The sequence below is a fragment of the Dendrobates tinctorius genome, unplaced genomic scaffold, assembly GCF_039654945.1.
Source record: "Dendrobates tinctorius isolate UK_male_01 unplaced genomic scaffold, ASM3965494v1 ptg000491l, whole genome shotgun sequence".
Classification (NCBI taxonomy): Eukaryota; Metazoa; Chordata; class Amphibia; order Anura; family Dendrobatidae; genus Dendrobates; species Dendrobates tinctorius.
Window position 1 is genome coordinate 191,509 of NW_027362152.1, and position 23,139 is coordinate 214,647.

Genomic DNA, 23,139 nt, shown 5'->3' on the forward strand with positions numbered 1-23,139 from the left:
CTGCGCATCCCCCAACCTACAAGAGCACTGCGCATCCCCCACCTACAAGAGCACTGCGCATCCCCCAACTTACAAGAGCACTGCACATCCCCCCACCTGCAAGAGCACTGCGCATCCCCCAACCTACAAGAGCACTGCGCATCCCCCACCTACAAGAGCACTGCGTATCCCCCACCTACAAGAGCACTGCGCATCCCCCAACCTACAAGAGCACTGCGTTTCCCCCACCTACAAGAGCACTGCGCATCTGCCAACCTACAAGAGCACTGCGCATCCCCCAACCTACAAGAGCACTGCGCATCAACCACCCTACAAGAGCACTGCGCATCCCCCACCTACAAGAGCACTGCGCATCCCCCACCTACAAGAGCACTGCGCATCCCCCAACCTACAAGAGCACTGCGTATCCCCCACCTACAAGAGCACTGCGCATCCGCCAACCTACAAGAGCACTGCGCATCCCCCAACCTACAAGAGCACTGCGCATCCCCCACCTACAAGAGCACTGCGCATCCCCCAACCTACAAGAGCACTGCGCATCCCCCCTACCTGCAAGAGCACTGCGCATCCCCCACCTACAAGAGCACTGCGCATCCCCCAACCTACAAGAGCACTGCGCATCCCCCCAACCTACAAGAGCACTGCGTATCCCCCACCTACAAGAGCACTGCGCATCCCCCAACCTACAAGAGCACTGCGCATCCCCCAACCTACAAGAGCACTGCGCATCCCCCCAACCTACAAGAGCACTGCGTATCCCCCACCTACAAGAGCACTGCGCATCCGCCAACCTACAAGAGCACTGCGCATCCCCCAACCTACAAGAGCACTGCGCATCCCCCACCTACAAGAGCACTGCGCATCCCCCAACCTACAAGAGCACTGCGCATCCCCCAACCTACAAGAGCACTGCGCATCCCCCAACCTACAAGAGCACTGCGCATCCCCCACCTAAAAGAGCACTGCGCATCCCCCACCTACAAGAGCACTGCGCATCCCCCAACCTACAAGAGCACTGCGCATCCCCCCAACCTACAGGAGCACTGCGTATCCCCCACCTACAAGAGCACTGCGCATCCACCAACCTACAAGAGCACTGCGCATCCCCCACCTACAAGAGCACTGCGCATCCCCCACCTACAAGAGCACTGCGCATCCCCCAACCTACAAGAGCACTGCGCATCCCCCACCTACAAAAGCACTGCGCATCCCCCAACCTACAAGAGCACTGCGCATCCCCCACCTAAAAGAGCACTGCGCATCCCCCACCTACAAGAGCACTGCGCATCCCCCAACCTACAAGAGCACTGCGCATCCCCCCAACCTACAGGAGCACTGCGCATCCCCCACCTACAAGAGCACTGCGCATCCCCCAACCTACAAGAGCACTGCGCATCCCCCCTACCTACAAGAGCACTGCGCATCCCCCCTACCTACAAGAGCACTGCGCATCCCCCAACCTACAAGAGCACTGCGCATCCCCCACCTACAAAAGCACTGCGCATCCCCCAACCTACAAGAGCACTGCACATCCCCCACCTACAAGAGCACTGCGCATCCCCCAACCTACAAGAGCACTGCGCATCCCCCCTACCTGCAAAAGCACTGCGCATCCCCCACCTACAAGAGCACTGCGCATCCCCCTACCTGCAAGAGCACTGCGCATCCCCCCAACCTACAAGAGCACTGCGTATCCCCCAACCTACAAGAGCACTGCGCATCCCCCAACCTACAAGAGCACTGCGCATCCCCCCAACCTACAAGAGCACTGCGTATCCCCCACCTACAAGAGCACTGCGCATCCCCCAACCTACAAGAGCACTGCGCATCCCCCAACCTACAAGAGCACTGCGCATCCCCCCTACCTGCAAGAGCACTGCGCATCCCCCAACCTGCAAGAGCACTGCGCATCCCCCAACCTACAAGAGCACTGCGCATCCCCCAACCTACAAGAGCACTGCGCATCCCCCCTACCTGCAAGAGCACTGCGCATCCCCCACCAAGAGCACTGCACATCCCCCACCTACAAGAGTACTGCGCATCCCCCCACCTGCAAGAGCACCGCGCATCCCCCCTACCTGCAAGAGCACCGTGCATCCCCCCTACCTGCAAGAGCACCACACATCCCCCCTACCTGCAAGAGCACCGCGCATCCCCCACCTGAAAGAGCACTGTGCATCCCCCCACCTACAAGAGCACTGCGCATCCACCTACAAGAGCACTGCGCATCCCCCACCTACAAGAGCACTGCGCATCCCCCACCTACAAGAGCACTACGCATCCCCCACCTAACAAGAGCACTGCTGATCCCCCCAACCTACAAGAGCACTGCGCATCCCCCACCTACAAGAGCACTACACATCCCCCACCTACAAGAGCACTACGCATCAACCCAACCTACAAGAGCACTGTGCATCCCCCTACATGCAAGAGCACTGAGCATCACCCCCCACCTACAAGAGCACTGCGCATCCCCCACCTACAAGAGCACTACGCATCAACCCAACCTACAAGAGCACTGCTGATCCCCCCAACCTACAAGAGCACTGCACATCCCCCACCTACAAGAGCACTACGCATCAACCCAACCTACAAGAGCACTGTGCATCCCCCTACCTGAAAGAGTACTGCGCATCCCCCACCTACAAGAGCACTACGCATCCCCCCACCTGCAAAAGCACTGTGCATCCCCCCAACCTATAAGAGCACTGTTCATCCCCCCACCTACAAAAGCACTACTCATCCCCCACCTACAGGAGCACTGCGCATCCTCCCTACTTGCAAGAGCACTGCCCATCCCCACCAACCTGCAAGAGCACTGCTCATCCCCCTACCTGCAAGAGCACTGCGCATCCCCCAACCTACAGGAGCACTGCGCATCCTCCCTACTTGCAAGAGCACTGCCCATCCCCACCAACCTGCAAGAGCACTGCACATCCCCCCACCTGCAAGAGCACTGCGCATCCCCCCAACCTACAAGAGCACTGCGCATCCCCCAACCTACAAGAGCACTGCGCATCCCCCAACCTACAAGAGCACTGCGCATCCCCCCACCTGCCAGAGCACTGCGCATCCCCCACCTACAAGAGCACTGCGCATCCCCCTACCTGCAAGAGCACTGCGCATCCCCCACCTGCAAGAGCACTGCACACACCCCACCTGCAAGAGCACTGCGCATCCCCCACCTGCAAGAGCACTACGCATACCACCACCTACAAGACATCCCCCACCTACAAGAGCACTGCACACCCCACCACCTGCAAGAGCACTGCACATCCCCCCACCTGCAAGAGCACTGCGCATCCCACCACCTGCAAGAGCACTGCGAGGGCTGGCCACATACACACTGTGATGCATTAACCTTTGTTACAGCTAGGGGACGCTATGTATGCACTTCAGGATGCGCTTGGAAGTATAATTATGATGGTGAATTAGGGACTGGCATTATTGTAAATGGCCGGTATGTGTCACAGAGGTTCTCTGCGCTGTAAGCCAAAATGATATGGTTATTCTGGGACTTATAGTTCCAGAAGTATTTGTGTATTACTTATAAGGGGGGCTTATAGGGTTAGTCAGAAAGCTGAGCGGGAATTGACTAACCGCACATGTACTGCCATCCATGGGGGTGGTTACAACAATATAATGTGACAGGTCTGGTCACATGGAGAGAGTGTGTGCACCTCAATGGTTCAGGGTGCAAGATCCTGGAAGGTCTGTGTTGGAAGATCCTGGGAGTAGGATCCTGGAGCACATGGTGAGACCTTGGACCTGGTGGCCTGGGTGTTGGATGAACATACTGAATAGCACACGGACAGGCCACATGTGTGGGTGGAGCCTGGAACGGCCCCACACGGAGAAAGACGCTGTCCTGTTGAGGACCTTGGACTGACGAGGAATCAGCCTGTGGAGCAGGAGCTCCTGAGAGGTAACCCCAGGTATGGGGAAAGAACTGTGTGCACTGACAATGGTCTGTTACTGAACTGTGCAGTCACCCGGTGACTGGAGAGAGTCCAGAGTGACTAGTGAATGCTGTATAAAGCCACACGTGATGAATAATGGACTATGTGTAAGCCGGTGATGTGAAACCTGGCTTACGGTGCGGATCATGGTGCTTAAATAAACAGTATGGACTGTTTTGTGTGCCTGACGTTAATCCGCTGCCACGCAAGTGATCCCCAACACATATAGTAGGCGCTAAGCCACATTTGGTGCGAGACTGTGGACAAACGGTTTAGAAAGCACGTATAAGGTATTTGCTGTGGCTCGGCGGGGTCACGAAGGTGACAAGCGTCTGGCTGTAACTCGGCAGGGTTACAAAGGTAGCTGTGGATCGGGGGTTAGACAAAGACGGCCCAGCGGAAGCGTGCAGGGCCTTGTGGTAACAGGAGCTGCAGTTACAGTTGCAGCAAGAGGTTCTGCAGCAGCAGGAGCTGCAGTGACGCCAGCAGCCGCTTGTGATCGGCAGCCAGAGGTGCCAGCGGGTTTGTGGCTACAGCAGGAGCTGTTGTAGTGCTAGCAGGAGCTGGTGAGGTGTCGTAAAAGGACATCAGAAGTACAGTGCAGACAACCTCTTAAAGGGCCAGTACAAGCCCCGAGAGACATAAGTGTACTGTGCAAACTGGGGCCTAAGAAGGCCGTGGGGGTGGAATCCCAAAAGGTGCGGTAACCCAAACATTGATGGGTGGCCAAAAATAGGTGGAGTTCTAAAAGGGGGCAGTATCCAAAAAGGGAGTAGTTGCCCAAAAAGGGTTGGAGTCCCGGGGAATGGGAGTTACCCAAAAGGAGGCGGAGCATCCCGAAGTCAAAGGGGTGGCGCAGACAGTCTGTTGCCAGGTGGGAAGTGTACTATGTGTGTCCTGCCTGCGATATGAACTACCCACCCAGTGAGAAGCTTCGGGGGTGTGCCCTCCTGATGAATGGGGAGGATGTGTTTGGACTGGTCGATTCTTGGAGCTCGGTGACCCTAGTGAGGACTGTGCCTGATAAATTTATAATAGCCAAAAGGAAGATCGCGGTCACCTGCATTCATGGGTGCACTAAGGACTATTCATTAGCCTTGGTGATCCTCGAGACAGACAGGGACATTAAAGGCCATGAGGTCGCTATAGTCCCGAACTTATCCTGTGATAGTACGCCGGAACTCCAGGCTGTTCTCAGACTTGTGGGAGGTGGGACCTCCTCTACAGCAGGGGGATGGAGGCCTCTCTACTGATGGGGTGGCATACATTAAGGCAGTAACACCTCCCAAAACAGACAGGTCAGACATAGGGGCGACCGGAGTAAGAGATGCGTCGGCCCAACTTACTGACCTGACATCATCTGAAGTATACGGCAGTGTGGCTGATACAGGTGCAGTAGGTAAACCGAGTGGAGCTGACACCCAGATAAAGAGTATCTTGGGGGTTCACCGTACTGTGTGGTGTGACTGTGATGTGTTATTGCCAGTAGCAACCACTACCACTGAGTACAATGGTGTGCAGACAGAAGCTCGGACACAAGGGAATGACAGTGCTTCACAAGGTGGAGACGGGGAAGTTCCAGGAGTAGGGTCTGACACCATAAGAAATGGGGACCGCTGGTTCCCCGGATGACCGATCGGGTGGTGGTGACTCCCATTCAGACGGTGACGACAGGGGAAAAGAGTGCAGTAATACTGACTCACGTCTAAATGGCAAGTCTTCCTCCCGTCGCCGGAGGCGTAGGGGCTGAACAAACTACACCTTCTGCGAAGAAGATAGATAAAGAGGCGGGGACAGGTGCCAACTAGGTTAGTGACCTTGAGAAAGAAGTCACATTACCACCGACAAAACCTAGCACTGAGGTAGTCGAGGACGTGACAAACATAAAACTGACTCAGGGTGGGGGTAGGGTTCCAACACCTAAAATAGCAGGTGGAGAACAGCTCCCAGACAAAATAGAAGAGCTGCCGGAGAAGCTGTCCAATTCGACCACTGTCACATGACAACTGGAGGAACAAATCGACAAGCTGACAAAGGAAATGTGCACGTGGAAAAAGCGAGCTGACAGTTTCCACCAGGTAGAAGCACGTGTCCAAAGCTTGGAGAAAGAGCGCGAAGAGGTCTGTAAACAGCTGGCGAAGGAGAGTTTGAAGGTGGCAGCTTTACAGGCCGAAGTAAAGACAACGAAAGAGCATGTCGAACAAGAAAAGGCCCTGACACAGACGGCTGAGCACCGAGTGGATGAGCTGGTGAAGGGAGTCTCGGAGTTCAGAGGTCACCTGTCAATATGGCAAAGTGTAAATGAGGCCTTAAGGGAAGATGTGGAAGTATGCAGAGAAGCCTTAAGAGGTCTACTGCAAGAGGAGAAGTTGGTGGTCGAAGACTTACAGCAGCCGTGACCGAGGGATAACAAGGCAGAGTTACAAATATCTTAGAGAGGGGGCCTGAAGAGTGTAAAAATAAGGAGGACTGTGCGCTGAGAACGGAACAAGACAATCACCCGGTTGTGGTAGAGGTCTTGGCAGAAAAGTCTGTGGCAAAGCGAGAGCCTTTCGTCTGTGAAGAGAGTAAGCCCTCGATCTTCAAGTGGGTGATAGAGGTACCCAAAGACGTGCAAGAAGCCAGTACCAGTGAGGGTGTGCATGAGGCTTTTAAAAAGGCGGTCGAAGCGTGTAAGGTGCACTGGGCACCTGAGACTAAGCAGTTGGTCGTACTGTCAACCAGGAAAGACACAGAGAAGCGGGTAGCTGTCCTGGGGGATATGCATCTACAAATGGGGGCCCCTCTCATGCCAAAATGCACGCATTTCTCCGCTCCGTACACCTCGTACACACACGGCTCCGCTCCGTACACCTCGTACACACACGGCTCCGCTCCGTACACCTCGTACACACAGGGCTCCGCTCTGTACACACGTGGCTCTGCTTCATACACCTTGTACAAACGTGCGGCTCTGCTCCGTACACCTCGTACACACGCACGGCTCTGCACCGTTCACCTCGTACACACCCGCGGCTCTGCTCCGTACACCTCGTACACACGCGCGGCTCTGCACCGTTCACCTCGTACACACCCGCGGCTCTGCACCGTTCACCTCGTACACACCCGCGGCTCCGCTCCGTACACCTCGTACACACGCGGCTCCGCTCCGTACACCTCGTACAAACGCGGCTCCGCTCCGTACACCTCGTACACACCCGCGGCTCTGCACCGTACACCTCGTACACACCCGCGGCTCTGCACCGTACACCTCGTACACACCCGCGGCTCCGCTCCGTACACCTCGTACACACCCGCGGCTCTGCACCGTAACCTCGTACACACCCGCGGCTCTGCACCGTAACCTCGTACACACCCGCGGCTCTGCACCGTAACCTCGTACACACCCGCGGCTCCGCTCCGTACACCTCGTACACACCCGCGGCTCTGCACCGTTCACCTCGTACACACCCGCGGCTCTGCACCGTTCACCTCGTACACACCCGCGGCTCCGCTCTGTACACCTCGTACACACCCGCGGCTCTGCACCGTTCACCTTGTACACACCCGCGGCTCTGCACCGTACACCTCGTACACACCCGCGGCTCTGCACCGTACACCTCGTACACACCCGCGGCTCCGCTCCGTACACCTCGTACACACCCGCGGCTCTGCACCGTAACCTCGTACACACCCGCGGCTCTGCACCGTAACCTCGTACACACCCGCGGCTCTGCACCGTACACCTCGTACACACCCGCGGCTCTGCACCGTACACCTCGTCCACACCCGCGGCTCTGCACCGTACACCTCGTCCACACCCGCGGCTCTGCACCGTACACCTCGTCCACACCCGCGGCTCTGCACCGTACACCTCGTCCACACCCGCGGCTCTGCACCGTACACCTCGTCCACACCCGCGGCTCCGCTCCGTACACCTCGTACACGCGCGGCTCCGCTCCGTACACGCGCGGCTCCGCTCCGTACACCTCGTACACACGCGCGGCTCCCCTCCGTACACCTCGTACACACGCGCGGCTCCCCTCCGTACACCTCGTACACACGCGCGTCTCCCCTCCGTACACCTCGTACACACGCGCGGCTCCGCTCCGTACACCTCGTACACACAAACGGCTCTGCTCCGTACACCTCGTACACACGCGCGGCTCCCCTCCGTACACCTCGTACACACACGGCTCTGCTCCGTACACCTCGTACACACGCGCGGCTCCGCTCCGTACACCTCGTACACACGCGCGGCTCCGCTCCGTACACCTCGTACACACGCGCGGCTCCGCTCCGTACACCTCGTACACACGCGCGGCTCCGCTCCGTACACCTCGTACACACGCGCGGCTCCGCTCCGTACACCTCGTACACACGCGCGGCTCTGCTCCGTACACCTCGTACACACGCGCGGCTCCGCTCCGTACACCCTGTAAACCCCTCCTGACCCCACACATAAACTTCCCCTCATCCAGCACCATGACAACCAGCACAGCAGAGTCCTGCACCAACTGAGGCCCCTGATCATGTGACTCCTGACTCCGCCCCTCCTGTGACCTCATCACAGGTCCTGTGCACACAGAGCAGCCATCGCCTCAGGCCAATTGCGGCCTGGCAGCCACGAAGCTGCACAGCCAATGAGCGGCTGCAGCTCCACGATTGGACCCCTAAGCACTCTGGGCGGGCTCCTACGACCGCGGTAGATAGCCCCTGCTTGGATGTTCCAATATGGCGGTCGGCTCTGTCACAGCTTCCGGTCGCGGTGCATTGTGGAAGCTGTGACAGAGTATATTGGTAATTATATATTAGATGGCCGGTATGTGTCACAGAAGTTCTCTGCGCTCTAAGCCCAAAATGATATGGTTATGCTGGGACTTATAGTTCCACAAGTATCTGTGTATTACTTATAATGGGGGCTTATAGGGTTAGTCAGAAAGCTGAGCGGGAATTGCCTAACCACACATGTACTGCCATCCATGGGGGTGGTTACAACAATATAATGTGACTGAGGTCTGGTCACATGGAGAGAGTGTGTGCACCTCAATGGTTCAGGGTGCAAGGTTCTGGAAGGTCTGTGTTGGAAGATCCTGGGAGTAGGATCCTGGAGCACATGGTGAGACCTTGGACCTGGTGGCCTGGGTGTTGGATGAACGTACTGAATAGCACACGGACAGGCCACATGTGTGGGTGGAGCCTGGAACGGCCCCACACGGAGAAAGACGCTGTCCTGTTGAGGACCTTGGACTGACGAGGAGTCAGCCTGTGGAGCAGGAGCTCCTGAGAGGTAACCCCAGGTATGGGGAAAGAACTGTGTGCACTGACAATGGTCAGTTACTGAACTGTGCAGTCACCCGGTAACTGGAGAGCGTCCGGCGTGACTAGTGAATGCTGTATAAAGCCACACGTGATGAAGTAATGTTCTATGTGTAAGTTGGTGATGTGTAACCTGGCTTACGGTGCGGATTATGATACCATATGGACTGTTTTGTGTGAAAAACCTGTGGCTGACTACGTTAATCCGCTGCCAAGCGAGTGTTCCCCAACACACATAGTAGGCGCTACGCCACAACACACACACAGCTGGGAGAGGGGGTGGCCACACTGATGTGGGGGGTGATGTGTCCACATATTAACACCGTTATCAAGCCCGAAAAAAGCCCTGTGTCCATCCAGTTCAGCCTATATTCCGTCAGAATAAATCCCCAGATCTACATCCTTCTAAAGAACCTAATCACTGTAAGATACAATCTTGTTACGCTCCATGAAGACATCCAGTCCTCTCCTGAACCCTTTGACTGAGTTCGCCATCACCACCTCCTCAGGCAGGGAATTCCAGATTCTCACTGCCCTAACAGTAAAGAATCCTCTTCTATGTTGGTGTCTGAAACCTTCTCTCCTCCAGACGCAGAGAATGCCCCCTTGTGAACATCACCTTTCTTGGTATAAACAGATCCTCGGAGAGATATTTGTATTGTCCCCTTATATACTTATACATGGTTATTAGATCGCCCCTCAGTCATCTTTTTTCTAGACTAAATAATGCTAATTTTGCTAATCTCTCTGGGTATTGTAGTTCCCCCATCCCCTTTATTAATTTTGTTGCCCTCCTTTGTACCCGCTCTAGTTCCATTATATCCTTCCTGAGCGCCCAAAACTGTACATAGCACTCCATGTGCAGTCTAACCGGGGATTTGTACAGAGGCAGTATAATGCTCTCATCATGTGCATCCAGACCTCTTTTAATGCACCCCATAATCCTGTTTGCCTTGGCAGCTGCTGCCTGGCACTGGCTGCTCCAGGTAAGTTTATCACTAACTAGGATCCCAAAGTCCTTCTCCATGTCAGATTTACCCAGTGGTTTACCGTTCAGCGTGTAATGGTGATCTTGATTTCTTCTTCCCATGTGTATAACCTTACATTTATCATTAACTAGGAAAGATGAGGGGTGATGTGTCTCCTCTATATGATGGATGTGAGGGGTGATGGATGTGGGGGGTGATGTGTCTCCTCTATATGATGGATGTGGGGGGTGATGTGTCTCCTCTATATGATGGATGTGGGGGGTGATGTGTCTCCTCTATATGATGGATGTGGGAGGTGATGTGTCTCCTCTATATGATGGATGTGGGGGGTGATGTGTCTCCTCTATATGATGGATGTGGAGGGTGATGTGTCTCCTCTATATGATGGATGTGGGGGGTGATGTGTCTCCTCTATATGATGGATGTGGGAGGTGATGTGTCTCCTCTATATGATGGATGTGGGAGGTGATGTGTCTCCTCTATATGATGGATGTGGGGGGTGATGTGTCTCCTCTATATGATGGATGTGGGAGGTGATGTGTCTCCTCTATATGATGGATGTGGGGGGTGATGTGTCTCCTCTATATGATGGATGTGGGAGGTGATGTGTCTCCTCTATATGATGGATGTGGGGGGTGATGTGTCTCCTCTATATGATGGATGTGGGAGGTGATGTGTCTCCTCTATATGATGGATGTGGGAGGTGATGTGTCTCCTCTATATGATGGATGTGGGAGGTGATGTGTCTCCTCTATATGATGGATGTGGGAGGTGATGTGTCTCCTCTATATGATGGATGTGGGAGGTGATGTGTCTCCTCTATATGATAGATGTGGGAGGTGATGTGTCTCCTCTATATGATGGATGTGGGAGGTGATGTGTCTCCTCTATATGATGGATGTGGGGGGTGATGTGTCTCCTCTATATGATGGATGTGGGAGGTGATGTGTCTCCTCTATATGATGGATGTGGGAGGTGATGTGTCTCCTCTATATGATGGATGTGGGGGGTGATGTGTCTCCTCTATATGATGGATGTGGGAGGTGATGTGTCTCCTCTATATGATGGATGTGGGAGGTGATGTGTCTCCTCTATATGATGGATGTGGGAGGTGATGTGTCTCCTCTATATGATGGATGTGGGAGGTGATGTGTCTCCTCTATATGATGGATGTGGGAGGTGATGTGTCTCCTCTATATGATGGATGTGGGAGGTGATGTGTCTCCTCTATATGATGGATGTGGGAGGTGATGTGTCTCCTCTATATGATGGATGTGGGAGGTGATGTGTCTCCTCTATATGATGGATGTGGGAGGTGATGTGTCTCCTCTATATGATGGATGTGTCTCCTCTATATGATAGATGTGGGGGGTGATGTGTCTCCTCTATATGATGGATGTGATGTGTCTCCTCTATATGATGGATGTGGGGGGTGATGTGTCTCCTCTATATGATGGATGTGGGAGGTGATGTGTCTCCTCTATATGATGGATGTGGGAGGTGATGTGTCTCCTCTATATGATGGATGTGGGAGGTGATGTGTCTCCTCTATATGATGGATGTGGGAGGTGATGTGTCTCCTCTATATGATGGATGTGGGAGGTGATGTGTCTCCTCTATATGATGGATGTGGGAGGTGATGTGTCTCCTCTATATGATGGATGTGGGAGGTGATGTGTCTCCTCTATATGATGGATGTGGGAGGTGATGTGTCTCCTCTATATGATGGATGTGGGAGGTGATGTGTCTCCTCTATATGATAGATGTGGGGGGTGATGTGTCTCCTCTATATGATGGATGTGGGAGGTGATGTGTCTCCTCTATATGATGGATGTGGGAGGTGATGTGTCTCCTCTATATGATGGATGTGGGAGGTGATGTGTCTCCTCTATATGATGGATGCGGGAGGTGATGTGTCTCCTCTATATGATGGATGTGGGAGGTGATGTGTCTCCTCTATATGATGGATGTGGGAGGTGATGTGTCTCCTCTATATGATGGATGTGTCTCCTCTATATGATAGATGTGGGGGGTGATGTGTCTCCTCTATATGATGGATGTGGGAGGTGATGTGTCTCCTCTATATGATGGATGTGGGGGGTGATGTGTCTCCTCTATATGATGGATGTGGGAGGTGATGTGTCTCCTCTATATGATGGATGTGGGGGGTGATGTGTCTCCTCTATATGATGGATGTGGGAGGTGATGTGTCTCCTCTATATGATGGATGTGGGAGGTGATGTGTCTCCTCTATATGATGGATGTGGGGGGTGATGTGTCTCCTCTATATGATGGATGTGGGGGGCTCATTATTACCCCAGCTCCTCCGCGCTCCCTCTCCCCATTGGGGCAGGGTACGGGGTCGTCACACACAGTGACAGAAGCCTCCGGAGCTGTCGGAGTGTCCGCTCTGCTGTAGTGAACGCAGTGACGTGCAGTGACGCTGCAGTACCGCGCCTGCCCGGTAGATGGCCGCTCACCTGCGGGGTCTCTGGTTCCAGGAGCTCGCACTCCGCTGTTCCGGACGAGGCTCGGGGTTTCCGGGCGGTGACGCCGTGCTCCGCCCCTGTCAGCAGTGTGGGGGTTAATCTGTGTAGGAGGCGCGGCCCCGTCTCATGCGCGCCCCCGCCAGACCGGCTGAAGCCGGTATATATAGAAAGTGAGAGAGCGGCGATGGGGACGGAGGGAGAGACGGCGGCGGCGTGACAGGCGGAGACCGTGAGTGCAGGAGCCGGGAGGAGAGAGAGAGAGAGAGATATATATATGTATGTGCGGGGTCAGCGTTATTATATAGGGTGCGATAATCCCCTATAGAGCGTTATATACTGAGGTCGCCGCCGTCTCCTCTCCTATAATCCCCTATAGAACGTTATATACTGAGGTCACCGCCGTCTCCTCTCCTATAATCCCCTATAGAGCGTTATATACTGAGGTCGCCGCCGTCTCCGCTCCTATAATCCCCTATAGAGGGTTATATACTGAGGTCACCGCCGTCTCCTCTCCTATAATCCCCTATAGAACGTTATATACTGAGGTCACCGCCGTCTCCTCTCCTATAATCCCCTATAGAGGGTTATATACTGAGGTCGCCGCCGTCTCCTCTCCTATAATCCCCTATAGAGGGTTATATACTGAGGTCACCGCCGTCTCCTCTCCTATAATCCCCTATAGAACGTTATATACTGAGGTCACCGCCGTCTCCGCTCCTATAATCCCCTATAGAGGGTTATATACTGAGGTCGCCGCCGTCTCCTCTCCTATAATCCCCTATAGAACGTTATATACTGAGGTCACCGCCGTCTCCTCTCCTATAATCCCCTATAGAGCGTTATATACTGAGGTCACCGCCGTCTCCTCTCCTATAATCCCCTATAGAGCGTTATATACTGAGGTCGCCGCCGTCTCCTCTCCTATAATCCCCTATAGAGCGTTATATACTGAGGTCACCGCCGTCTCCTCTCCTATAATCCCCTATAGAGCGTTATATACTGAGGTCACCGCCGTCTCCGCTCCTATAATCCCCTATAGAGCGTTATATACTGAGGTCGCCGCCGTCTCCTCTCCTATAATCCCCTATAGAGCGTTATATACTGAGGTCGCCGCCGTCTCCGCTCCTATAATCCCCTATAGAGCGTTATATACTGAGGTCACCGCCGTCTCCTCTCCTATAATCCCCTATAGAGCGTTATATACTGAGGTCACCGCCGTCTCCTCTCCTATAATCCCCTATAGAGCGTTATATACTGAGGTCGCCGCCGTCTCCTCTCCTATAATCCCCTATAGAACGTTATATACTGAGGTCACCGCCGTCTCCTCTCCTATAATCCCCTATAGAGCGTTATATACTGAGGTCGCCGCCGTCTCCTCTCCTATAATCCCCTATAGAGCGTTATATACTGAGGTCACCGCCGTCTCCTCTCCTATAATCCCCTATAGAGCGTTATATACTGAGGTCGCCGCCGTCTCCTCTCCTATAATCCCCTATAGAGCGTTATATACTGAGGTCACCGCCGTCTCCTCTCCTATAATCCCCTATACAGCGTTATATACTGAGGTCACCGCCGTCTCCGCTCCTATAATCCCCTATAGAGCGTTATATACTGAGGTCGCCGCCGTCTCCTCTCCTATAATCCCCTATAGAGCGTTATATACTGAGGTCACCGCCGTCTCCGCTCCTATAATCCCCTATAGAGCGTTATATACTGAGGTCACCGCCGTCTCCTCTCCTATAATCCCCTATAGAACGTTATATACTGAGGTCACCGCCGTCTCCGCTCCTATAATCCCCTATAGAGCGTTATATACTGAGGTCACCGCCGTCTCCGCTCCTATAATCCCCTATAGAGCGTTATATACTGAGGTCACCGCCGTCTCCGCTCCTATAATCCCCTATAGAGCGTTATATACTGAGGTCACCGCCGTCTCCGCTCCTATAATCCCCTATAGAACGTTATATACTAAGGTCACCGCCGTCTCCGCTCCTATAATCCCCTATAGAACGTTATATACTGAGGTCACCGCCGTCTCCGCTCCTATAATCCCCTATAGAACGTTATATACTGAGGTCGCCGCCGTCTCCGCTCCTATAATCCCCTATAGAACGTTATATACTGAGGTCACCGCCGTCTCCTCTCCTATAATCCCCTATAGAGCGTTATATACTGAGGTCGCCGCCGTCTCCGCTCCTATAATCCCCTATAGAGCGTTATATACTGAGGTCACCGCCGTCTCCTCTCCTATAATCCCCTATAGAGCGTTATATACTGAGGTCACCGCCGTCTCCTCTCCTATAATCCCCTATAGAGCGTTATATACTGAGGTCACCGCCGTCTCCGCTCCTATAATCCCCTATAGAGTGTTATATACTGAGGTCACCGCCGTCTCCTCTCCTATAATCCCCTATAGAGCGTTATATACTGAGGTCACCGCCGTCTCCGCTCCTATAATCCCCTATAGGGCGTTATATACTGAGGTCACCGCCGTCTCCTCTCCTATAATCCCCTATAGAGTGTTATATACTGAGGTCACCGCCGTCTCCTCTCCTATAATCCCCTATAGAACGTTATATACTGAGGTCACCGCCGTCTCCGCTCCTATAATCCCCTATAGGGCGTTATATACTGAGGTCACCGCCGTCTCCTCTCCTATAATCCCCTATAGAGTGTTATATACTGAGGTCACCGCCGTCTCCTCTCCTATAATCCCCTATAGAGCGTTATATACTGAGGTCACCGCCGTCTCCTCTCCTATAATCCCCTATAGAGCGTTATATACTGAGGTCACCGCTCCTATAATCCCCTATAGAGCGTTATATACTGAGGTCACCGCCGTCTCCGCTCCTATAATCCCCTATAGAGTGTTATATACTGAGGTCACCGCCGTCTCCTCTCCTATAATCCCCTATAGAGTGTTATATACTGAGGTCACCGCCGTCTCCGCTCCTATAATCCCCTATAGAGCGTTATATACTGAGGTCACCGCCGTCTCCGCTCCTATAATCCCCTATAGAGCGTTATATACTGAGGTCACCGCCGTCTCCGCTCCTATAATCCCCTATAGAGCGTTATATACTGAGGTCACCGCTCCTATAATCCCCTATAGAGCGTTATATACTGAGGTCACCGCTCCTATAATCCCCTATAGAACGTTATATACTGAGGTCACCGCCGTCTCCGCTCCTATAATCCCCTATAGAGTGTTATATACTGAGGTCACCGCCGTCTCCTCTCCTATAATCCCCTATAGAGTGTTATATACTGAGGTCGCCGCCGTCTCCTCTCCTGTAATCCCCTATAGAGCGTTATATACTGAGGTCACCGCCGTCTCCGCTCCTATAATCTCCTATAGAGCGTTATATACTGAGGTCACCGCCGTCTCCTCTCCTATAATCCCCTATAGAGTGTTATATACTGAGGTCGCCGCCGTCTCCTCTCCTGTAATCCCCTATAGAGCGTTATATACTGAGGTCACCGCCGTCTCCGCTCCTATAATCTCCTATAGAGCGTTATATACTGAGGTCACCGCCGTCTCCGCTCCTATAATCCCCTATAGAGCGTTATATACTGAGGTCACTGCCGTCTCCGCTCCTATAATCCCCTATAGAGCGTTATATACTGAGGTCGCCGCCGTCTCCGCTCCTATAATCCCCTATAGAGCGTTATATACTGAGGTCACCGCTCCTATAATCCCCTATAGAACGTTATATACTGAGGTCACCGCCGTCTCCGCTCCTATAATCCCCTATAGAGCGTTATATACTGAGGTCACCGCTCCTATAATCCCCTATAGAACGTTATATACTGAGGTCACCGCCGTCTCCTCTCCTGTAATCCCCTATAGAGCGTTATATACTGAGGTCACCGCGGTCTCCTCTCCTATGATCCCCTATAGAGCGTTATATACTGAGGTCACCGCCGTCTCCTCTCCTATAATCCCCTATAGAGCGTTATATACTGAGGTCACCGCCGTCTCTGCTCCTATAATCCCCTATAGAGCGTTATATACTGAGGTCACCGCCGTCTCCGCTCCTATAATCCCCTATAGAGCGTTATATACTGAGGTCACCGCCGTCTCTGCTCCTATAATCCCCTATAGAACGTTATATACTGAGGTCGCCGCCGTCTCCGCTCCTATAATCCCCTATAGAGCGTTATATACTGAGGTCACCGCCGTCTCTGCTCCTATAATCCCCTATAGAGCGTTATATACTGAGGTCACCGCCGTCTCTGCTCCTATAATCCCCTATAGAGCGTTATATACTGAGGTCACCGCCGTCTCCTCTCCTATAATCCCCTATAGAGGGTTATATACTGAGGTCACCGCCGTCTCCTCTCCTATAATCCCCTATAGAGCGTTATATACTGAGGTCACCGCCGTCTCCTCTCCTATAATCCCCTATAGAGCGTTATATACTGAGGTCACCGCCGTCTCCTCTCCTATAATCCCCTATAGAGTGTTATATACTGAGGTCACCGCCGTCTCCTCTCCTATAATCCCCTATAGAGCGTTATATACTGAGGTCACCGCCGTCTCCTCTCCTATAATCCCCTATAGAGCGTTATATACTGAGGTCACCGCCGTCTCCGCTCCTATAATCCCCTATAGAGCGTTATATACTGAGGTCACCGCCGTCTCCGCTCCTATAATCCCCTATAGAGCGTTATATACTGAGGTCGCCGCCGTCTCTGCTCCTATAATCCCCTATAGAACGTTATATACTGAGGTCGCCGCCGTCTCCGCTCCTATAATCCCCTATAGAGCGTTATATACTGAGGTCACCGCCGTCTCTGCTCCTATAATCCCCTATAGAGCGTTATATACTGAGGTCACCGCCGTCTCTGCTCCTATAATCCCCTATAGAGCGTTATATACTGAGGTCACCGCCGTCTCCTCTCCTATAATCCCCTATAGAGGGTTATATACTGAGGTCACCGCCGTCTCCTCTCCTATAATCCCCTATAGAGCGTTATATACTGAGGTCACCGCCGTCTCCTCTCCTATAATCCCCTATAGAGCGTTATATACTGAGGTCGCCGCCGTCTCCTCTCCTATAATCCCCTATAGAGCGTTATATACTGAGGTCGCCGCCGTCTCCTCTCCTATAATCCCCTATAGAGCGTTATATACTGAGGTCACCGCCGTCTCCGCTCCTATAATCCCCTATAGAGCGTTATATACTGAGGTCACCGCCGTCTCCGCTCCTATAATCCCCTATAGAGCGTTATATACTGAGGTCACCGCCGTCTCCTCTCCTATAATCCCCTATAGAGTGTTATATACTGAGGTCACCGCCGTCTCCTCTCCTATAATCCCCTATAGAGGGTTATATACTGAGGTCACCGCCGTCTTCGCTCCTATAATCCCCTATAGAGCGTTATATACTGAGGTCACCGCCGTCTCCGCTCCTATAATCCCCTATAGAGCGTTATATACTGAGGTCACCGCCGTCTCCGCTCCTATAATCCCCTATAGAGCGTTATATACTGAGGTCACCGCCGTCTCCGCTCCTATAATCCCCTATAGAGCGTTATATACTGAGGTCACCGCCGTCTCCGCTCCTATAATCCCCTATAGAGCGTTATATACTGAGGTCACCGCCGTCTCCTCTCCTATAATCCCCTATAGAGCGTTATATACTGAGGTCACCGCCGTCTCTGCTCCTATAATCCCCTATAGAGCGTTATATACTGAGGTCACCGCCGTCTCCTCTCCTATAATCCCCTATAGAGTGTTATATACTGAGGTCACCGCCGTCTCCTCTCCTATAATCCCCTATAGAGTGTTATATACTGAGGTCACCGCCGTCTCCGCTCCTATAATCCCCTATAGAGCGTTATATACTGAGGTCACCGCCGTCTCCGCTCCTATAATCCCCTATAGAGCGTTATATACTGAGGTCACCGCCGTCTCCTCTCCTATAATCCCCTATAGAGTGTTATATACTGAGGTCACCGCCGTCTCCTCTCCTATAATCCCCTATAGAGCGTTATATACTGAGGTCACCGCTCCTATAATCCCCTATAGAACGTTATATACTGAGGTCACCGCCGTCTCCGCTCCTATAATCCCCTATAGAGCGTTATATACTGAGGTCACCGCTCCTATAATCCCCTATAGAGCGTTATATACTGAGGTCACCGCCGTCTCCGCTCCTATAATCCCCTATAGAGTGTTATATACTGAGGTCACCGCCGTCTCCGCTCCTATAATCCCCTATAGAGCGTTATATACTGAGGTCACCGCCGTCTCCTCTCCTATAATCCCCTATAGAGTGTTATATACTGAGGTCACCGCCGTCTCCTCTCCTATAATCCCCTATAGAGTGTTATATACTGAGGTCACCGCCGTCTCCTCTCCTATAATCCCCTATAGAGCGTTATATACTGAGGTCACCGCTCCTATAATCCCCTATAGAACGTTATATACTGAGGTCACCGCCGTCTCCGCTCCTATAATCCCCTATAGAGCGTTATATACTGAGGTCACCGCTCCTATAATCCCCTATAGAGCGTTATATACTGAGGTCACCGCCGTCTCCGCTCCTATAATCCCCTATAGAGTGTTATATACTGAGGTCACCGCCGTCTCCTCTCCTATAATCCCCTATAGAGTGTTATATACTGAGGTCACCGCCGTCTCCGCTCCTATAATCCCCTATAGAGCGTTATATACTGAGGTCACCGCTCCTATAATCCCCTATAGAACGTTATATACTGAGGTCACCGCCGTCTCCGCTCCTATAATCCCCTATAGAGCGTTATATACTGAGGTCACCGCCGTCTCCTCTCCTATAATCCCCTATAGAGCGTTGTATACTGAGGTCACCGCCGTCTCCGCTCCTATAATCCCCTATAGAGCGTTATATACTGAGGTCACCGCCGTCTCCGCTCCTATAATCCCCTATAGAGCGTTATATACTGAGGTCACCGCCGTCTCCTCTCCTATAATCCCCTATAGAGCGTTATATACTGAGGTCACCGCCGTCTCCTCTCCTATAATCCCCTATAGAGCGTTATATACTGAGGTCACCGCCGTCTCCGCTCCTATAATCCCCTATAGAGCGTTATATACTGAGGTCACCGCCGTCTCCGCTCCTATAATCCCCTATAGAGCGTTATATACTGAGGTCACCGCTCCTATAATCCCCTATAGAACGTTATATACTGAGGTCACCGCCGTCTCCTCTCCTGTAATCCCCTATAGAGCGTTATATACTGAGGTCACCGCCGTCTCCTCTCCTATGATCCCCTATAGAGCGTTATATACTGAGGTCACCGCCGTCTCCTCTCCTATAATCCCCTATAGAGCGTTATATACTGAGGTCACCGCCGTCTCCTCTCCTATAATCCCCTATAGAGCGTTATATACTGAGGTCACCGCCGTCTCCGCTCCTATAATCCCCTATAGAGCGTTATATACTGAGGTCACCGCCGTCTCCGCTCCTATAATCCCCTATAGAGCGTTATATACTGAGGTCACCGCTCCTATAATCCCCTATAGAGCGTTATATACTGAGGTCACCGCCGTCTCCTCTCCTATAATCCCCTATAGAGCGTTATATACTGAGGTCACCGCCGTCTCTCCTCCTATAATCCCCTATAGGGCGTTATATACTGAGGTCACCGCCGTCTCTGCTCCTATAATCCCCTATAGAGCGTTATATACTGAGGTCACCGCCGTCTCCTCTCCTATAATCCCCTATAGAGCGTTATATACTGAGGTCACCGCCGTCTCCGCTCCTATAATCCCCTATAGAACGTTATATACTGAGGTCACCGCCGTCTCCTCTCCTATAATCCCCTATAGAACGTTATATACTGAGGTCACCGCCGTCTCCTCTCCTATAATCCCCTATAGAATGTTATATACTGAGGTCACCGCCGTCTCTGCTCCTATAATCCCCTATAGAGCGTTATATACTGAGGTCACCGCCGTCTCCGCTCCTATAATCCCCTATAGAGCGTTATATACTGAGGTCACCGCCGTCTCTGCTCCTATAATCCCCTATAGAGTGTTATATACTGAGGTCACCGCCGTCTCCTCTCCTATAATCCCCTATAGAGCGTTATATACTGAGGTCACCGCCGTCTCCTCTCCTATAATCCCCTATAGAACGTTATATACTGAGGTCATCGCCGTCTCCTCTCCTATAATCCCCTATAGAGCGTTATATACTGAGGTCACCGCCGTCTCTGCTCCTATAATCCCCTATAGAGCGTTATATACTGAGGTCACCGCCGTCTCCTCTCCTATAATCCCCTATAGAGCGTTATATACTGAGGTCACCGCCGTCTCCGCTCCTATAATCCCCTATAGAGTGTTATATACTGAGGTCACCGCCGTCTCCTCTCCTATAATCCCCTATAGAGCGTTATATACTGAGGTTGCCGCCGTCTCCTCTCCTATAATCCCCTATAGAGCGTTATATACTGAGGTCACCGCCGTCTCCGCTCCTATAATCCCCTATAGAGCGTTATATACTGAGGTCACCACCGTCTCCTCTCCTATAATCCCCTATAGAGCGTTATATACTGAGGTCACCGCCGTCTCCGCTCCTATAATCCCCTATACAGCGTTATATACTGAGGTCACCGCCGTCTCCGCTCCTATAATCCCCTATAGAGCGTTATATACTGAGGTCACCGCCGTCTCCGCTCCTATAATCCCCTATAGAGCGTTATATACTGAGGTCACCGCCGTCTCCGCTCCTATAATCCCCTATAGAGGGTTATATACTGAGGTCACCGCCGTCTTCGCTCCTATAATCCCCTATAGAGCGTTATATACTGAGGTCACCGCCGTCTCCGCTCCTATAATCCCCTATAGAGCGTTATATACTGAGGTCACCGCCGTCTCCGCTCCTATAATCCCCTATAGAACGTTATATACTGAGGTCACCGCCGTCTCCGCTCCTATAATCCCCTATAGAGCGTTATATACTGAGGTCACCGCCGTCTCCGCTCCTATAATCCCCTATAGAGCGTTATATACTGAGGTCACCGCCGTCTCCGCTCCTATAATCCCCTATAGAGCGTTATATACTGAGGTCACCGCTCCTATAATCCCCTATAGAACGTTATATACTGAGGTCACCGCCGTCTCCGCTCCTATAATCCCCTATAGAGCGTTATATACTGAGGTCACCGCCGTCTCCTCTCCTATAATCCCCTATAGAGCGTTGTATACTGAGGTCACCGCCGTCTCCGCTCCTATAATCCCCTATAGAGCGTTATATACTGAGGTCACCGCCGTCTCCGCTCCTATAATCCCCTATAGAGCGTTATATACTGAGGTCACCGCCGTCTCCTCTCCTATAATCCCCTATAGAGCGTTATATACTGAGGTCACCGCCGTCTCCTCTCCTATAATCCCCTATAGAGCGTTATATACTGAGGTCACCGCCGTCTCCTCTCCTATAATCCCCTATAGAGCATTATATACTGAGGTCACCGCCGTCTCCGCTCCTATAATCCCCTATAGAGCGTTATATACTGAGGTCACCGCCGTCTCCGCTCCTATAATCCCCTATAGAGCGTTATATACTGAGGTCACCGCCGTCTCCTCTCCTATAATCCCCTATAGAGCGTTATATACTGAGGTCACCGCCGTCTCCTCTCCTATAATCCCCTATAGAGCGTTATATACTGAGGTCGCCGCCGTCTCCTCTCCTATAATCCCCTATAGAGCGTTATATACTGAGGTCGCCGCCGTCTCCGCTCCTATAATCCCCTATAGAGCGTTATATACTGAGGTCACCGCTCCTATAATCCCCTATAGAACGTTATATACTGAGGTCACCGCCGTCTCCGCTCCTATAATCCCCTATAGAGCGTTATATACTGAGGTCACCGCTCCTATAATCCCCTATAGAACGTTATATACTGAGGTCACCGCCGTCTCCTCTCCTGTAATCCCCTATAGAGCGTTATATACTGAGGTCACCGCTCCTATAATCCCCTATAGAGCGTTATATACTGAGGTCACCGCCGTCTCCTCTCCTATAATCCCCTATAGAGCGTTATATACTGAGGTCACCGCCGTCTCTCCTCCTATAATCCCCTATAGGGCGTTATATACTGAGGTCACCGCCGTCTCTGCTCCTATAATCCCCTATAGAGCGTTATATACTGAGGTCACCGCCGTCTCCTCTCCTATAATCCCCTATAGAGCGTTATATACTGAGGTCACCGCCGTCTCCGCTCCTATAATCCCCTATAGAACGTTATATACTGAGGTCACCGCCGTCTCCTCTCCTATAATCCCCTATAGAACGTTATATACTGAGGTCACCGCCGTCTCCTCTCCTATAATCCCCTATAGAGTGTTATATACTGAGGTCACCGCCGTCTCTGCTCCTATAATCCCCTATAGAGCGTTATATACTGAGGTCACCG

General features: G+C 52.4%; 2 protein-coding genes across 5 annotated transcripts in view; one reads left to right on the forward strand and one right to left on the reverse strand.

Annotated features, from left to right (window-relative positions):
- Window positions 1-12,857, reverse strand: part of ARSG (arylsulfatase G) — a 51,363-nt gene extending 38,506 nt beyond the window's left edge. For both annotated transcript variants that reach the window (XM_073564827.1, XM_073564826.1), the window contains exon 1: window positions 12,727-12,857. The gene's annotated coding sequence lies outside the window, so the exon portion shown is untranslated. The remainder of the gene's footprint in view (window positions 1-12,726) is intronic.
- The window catches only part of SLC16A6 (solute carrier family 16 member 6), a 66,747-nt gene continuing 56,442 nt past the window's right edge, over window positions 12,835-23,139 (forward strand). For 2 of the 3 annotated variants that reach the window (XM_073564823.1, XM_073564825.1), the window contains exon 1: window positions 12,847-12,905. In XM_073564823.1, the coding sequence (XP_073420924.1) occupies window positions 12,862-12,905 (44 nt within the window). In that variant the 5' untranslated portion in view covers window positions 12,847-12,861. Of the gene's footprint in view, window positions 12,965-23,139 lie in introns of all 3 variants that reach the window. The other variant, XM_073564824.1, reaches the window with a different exon arrangement.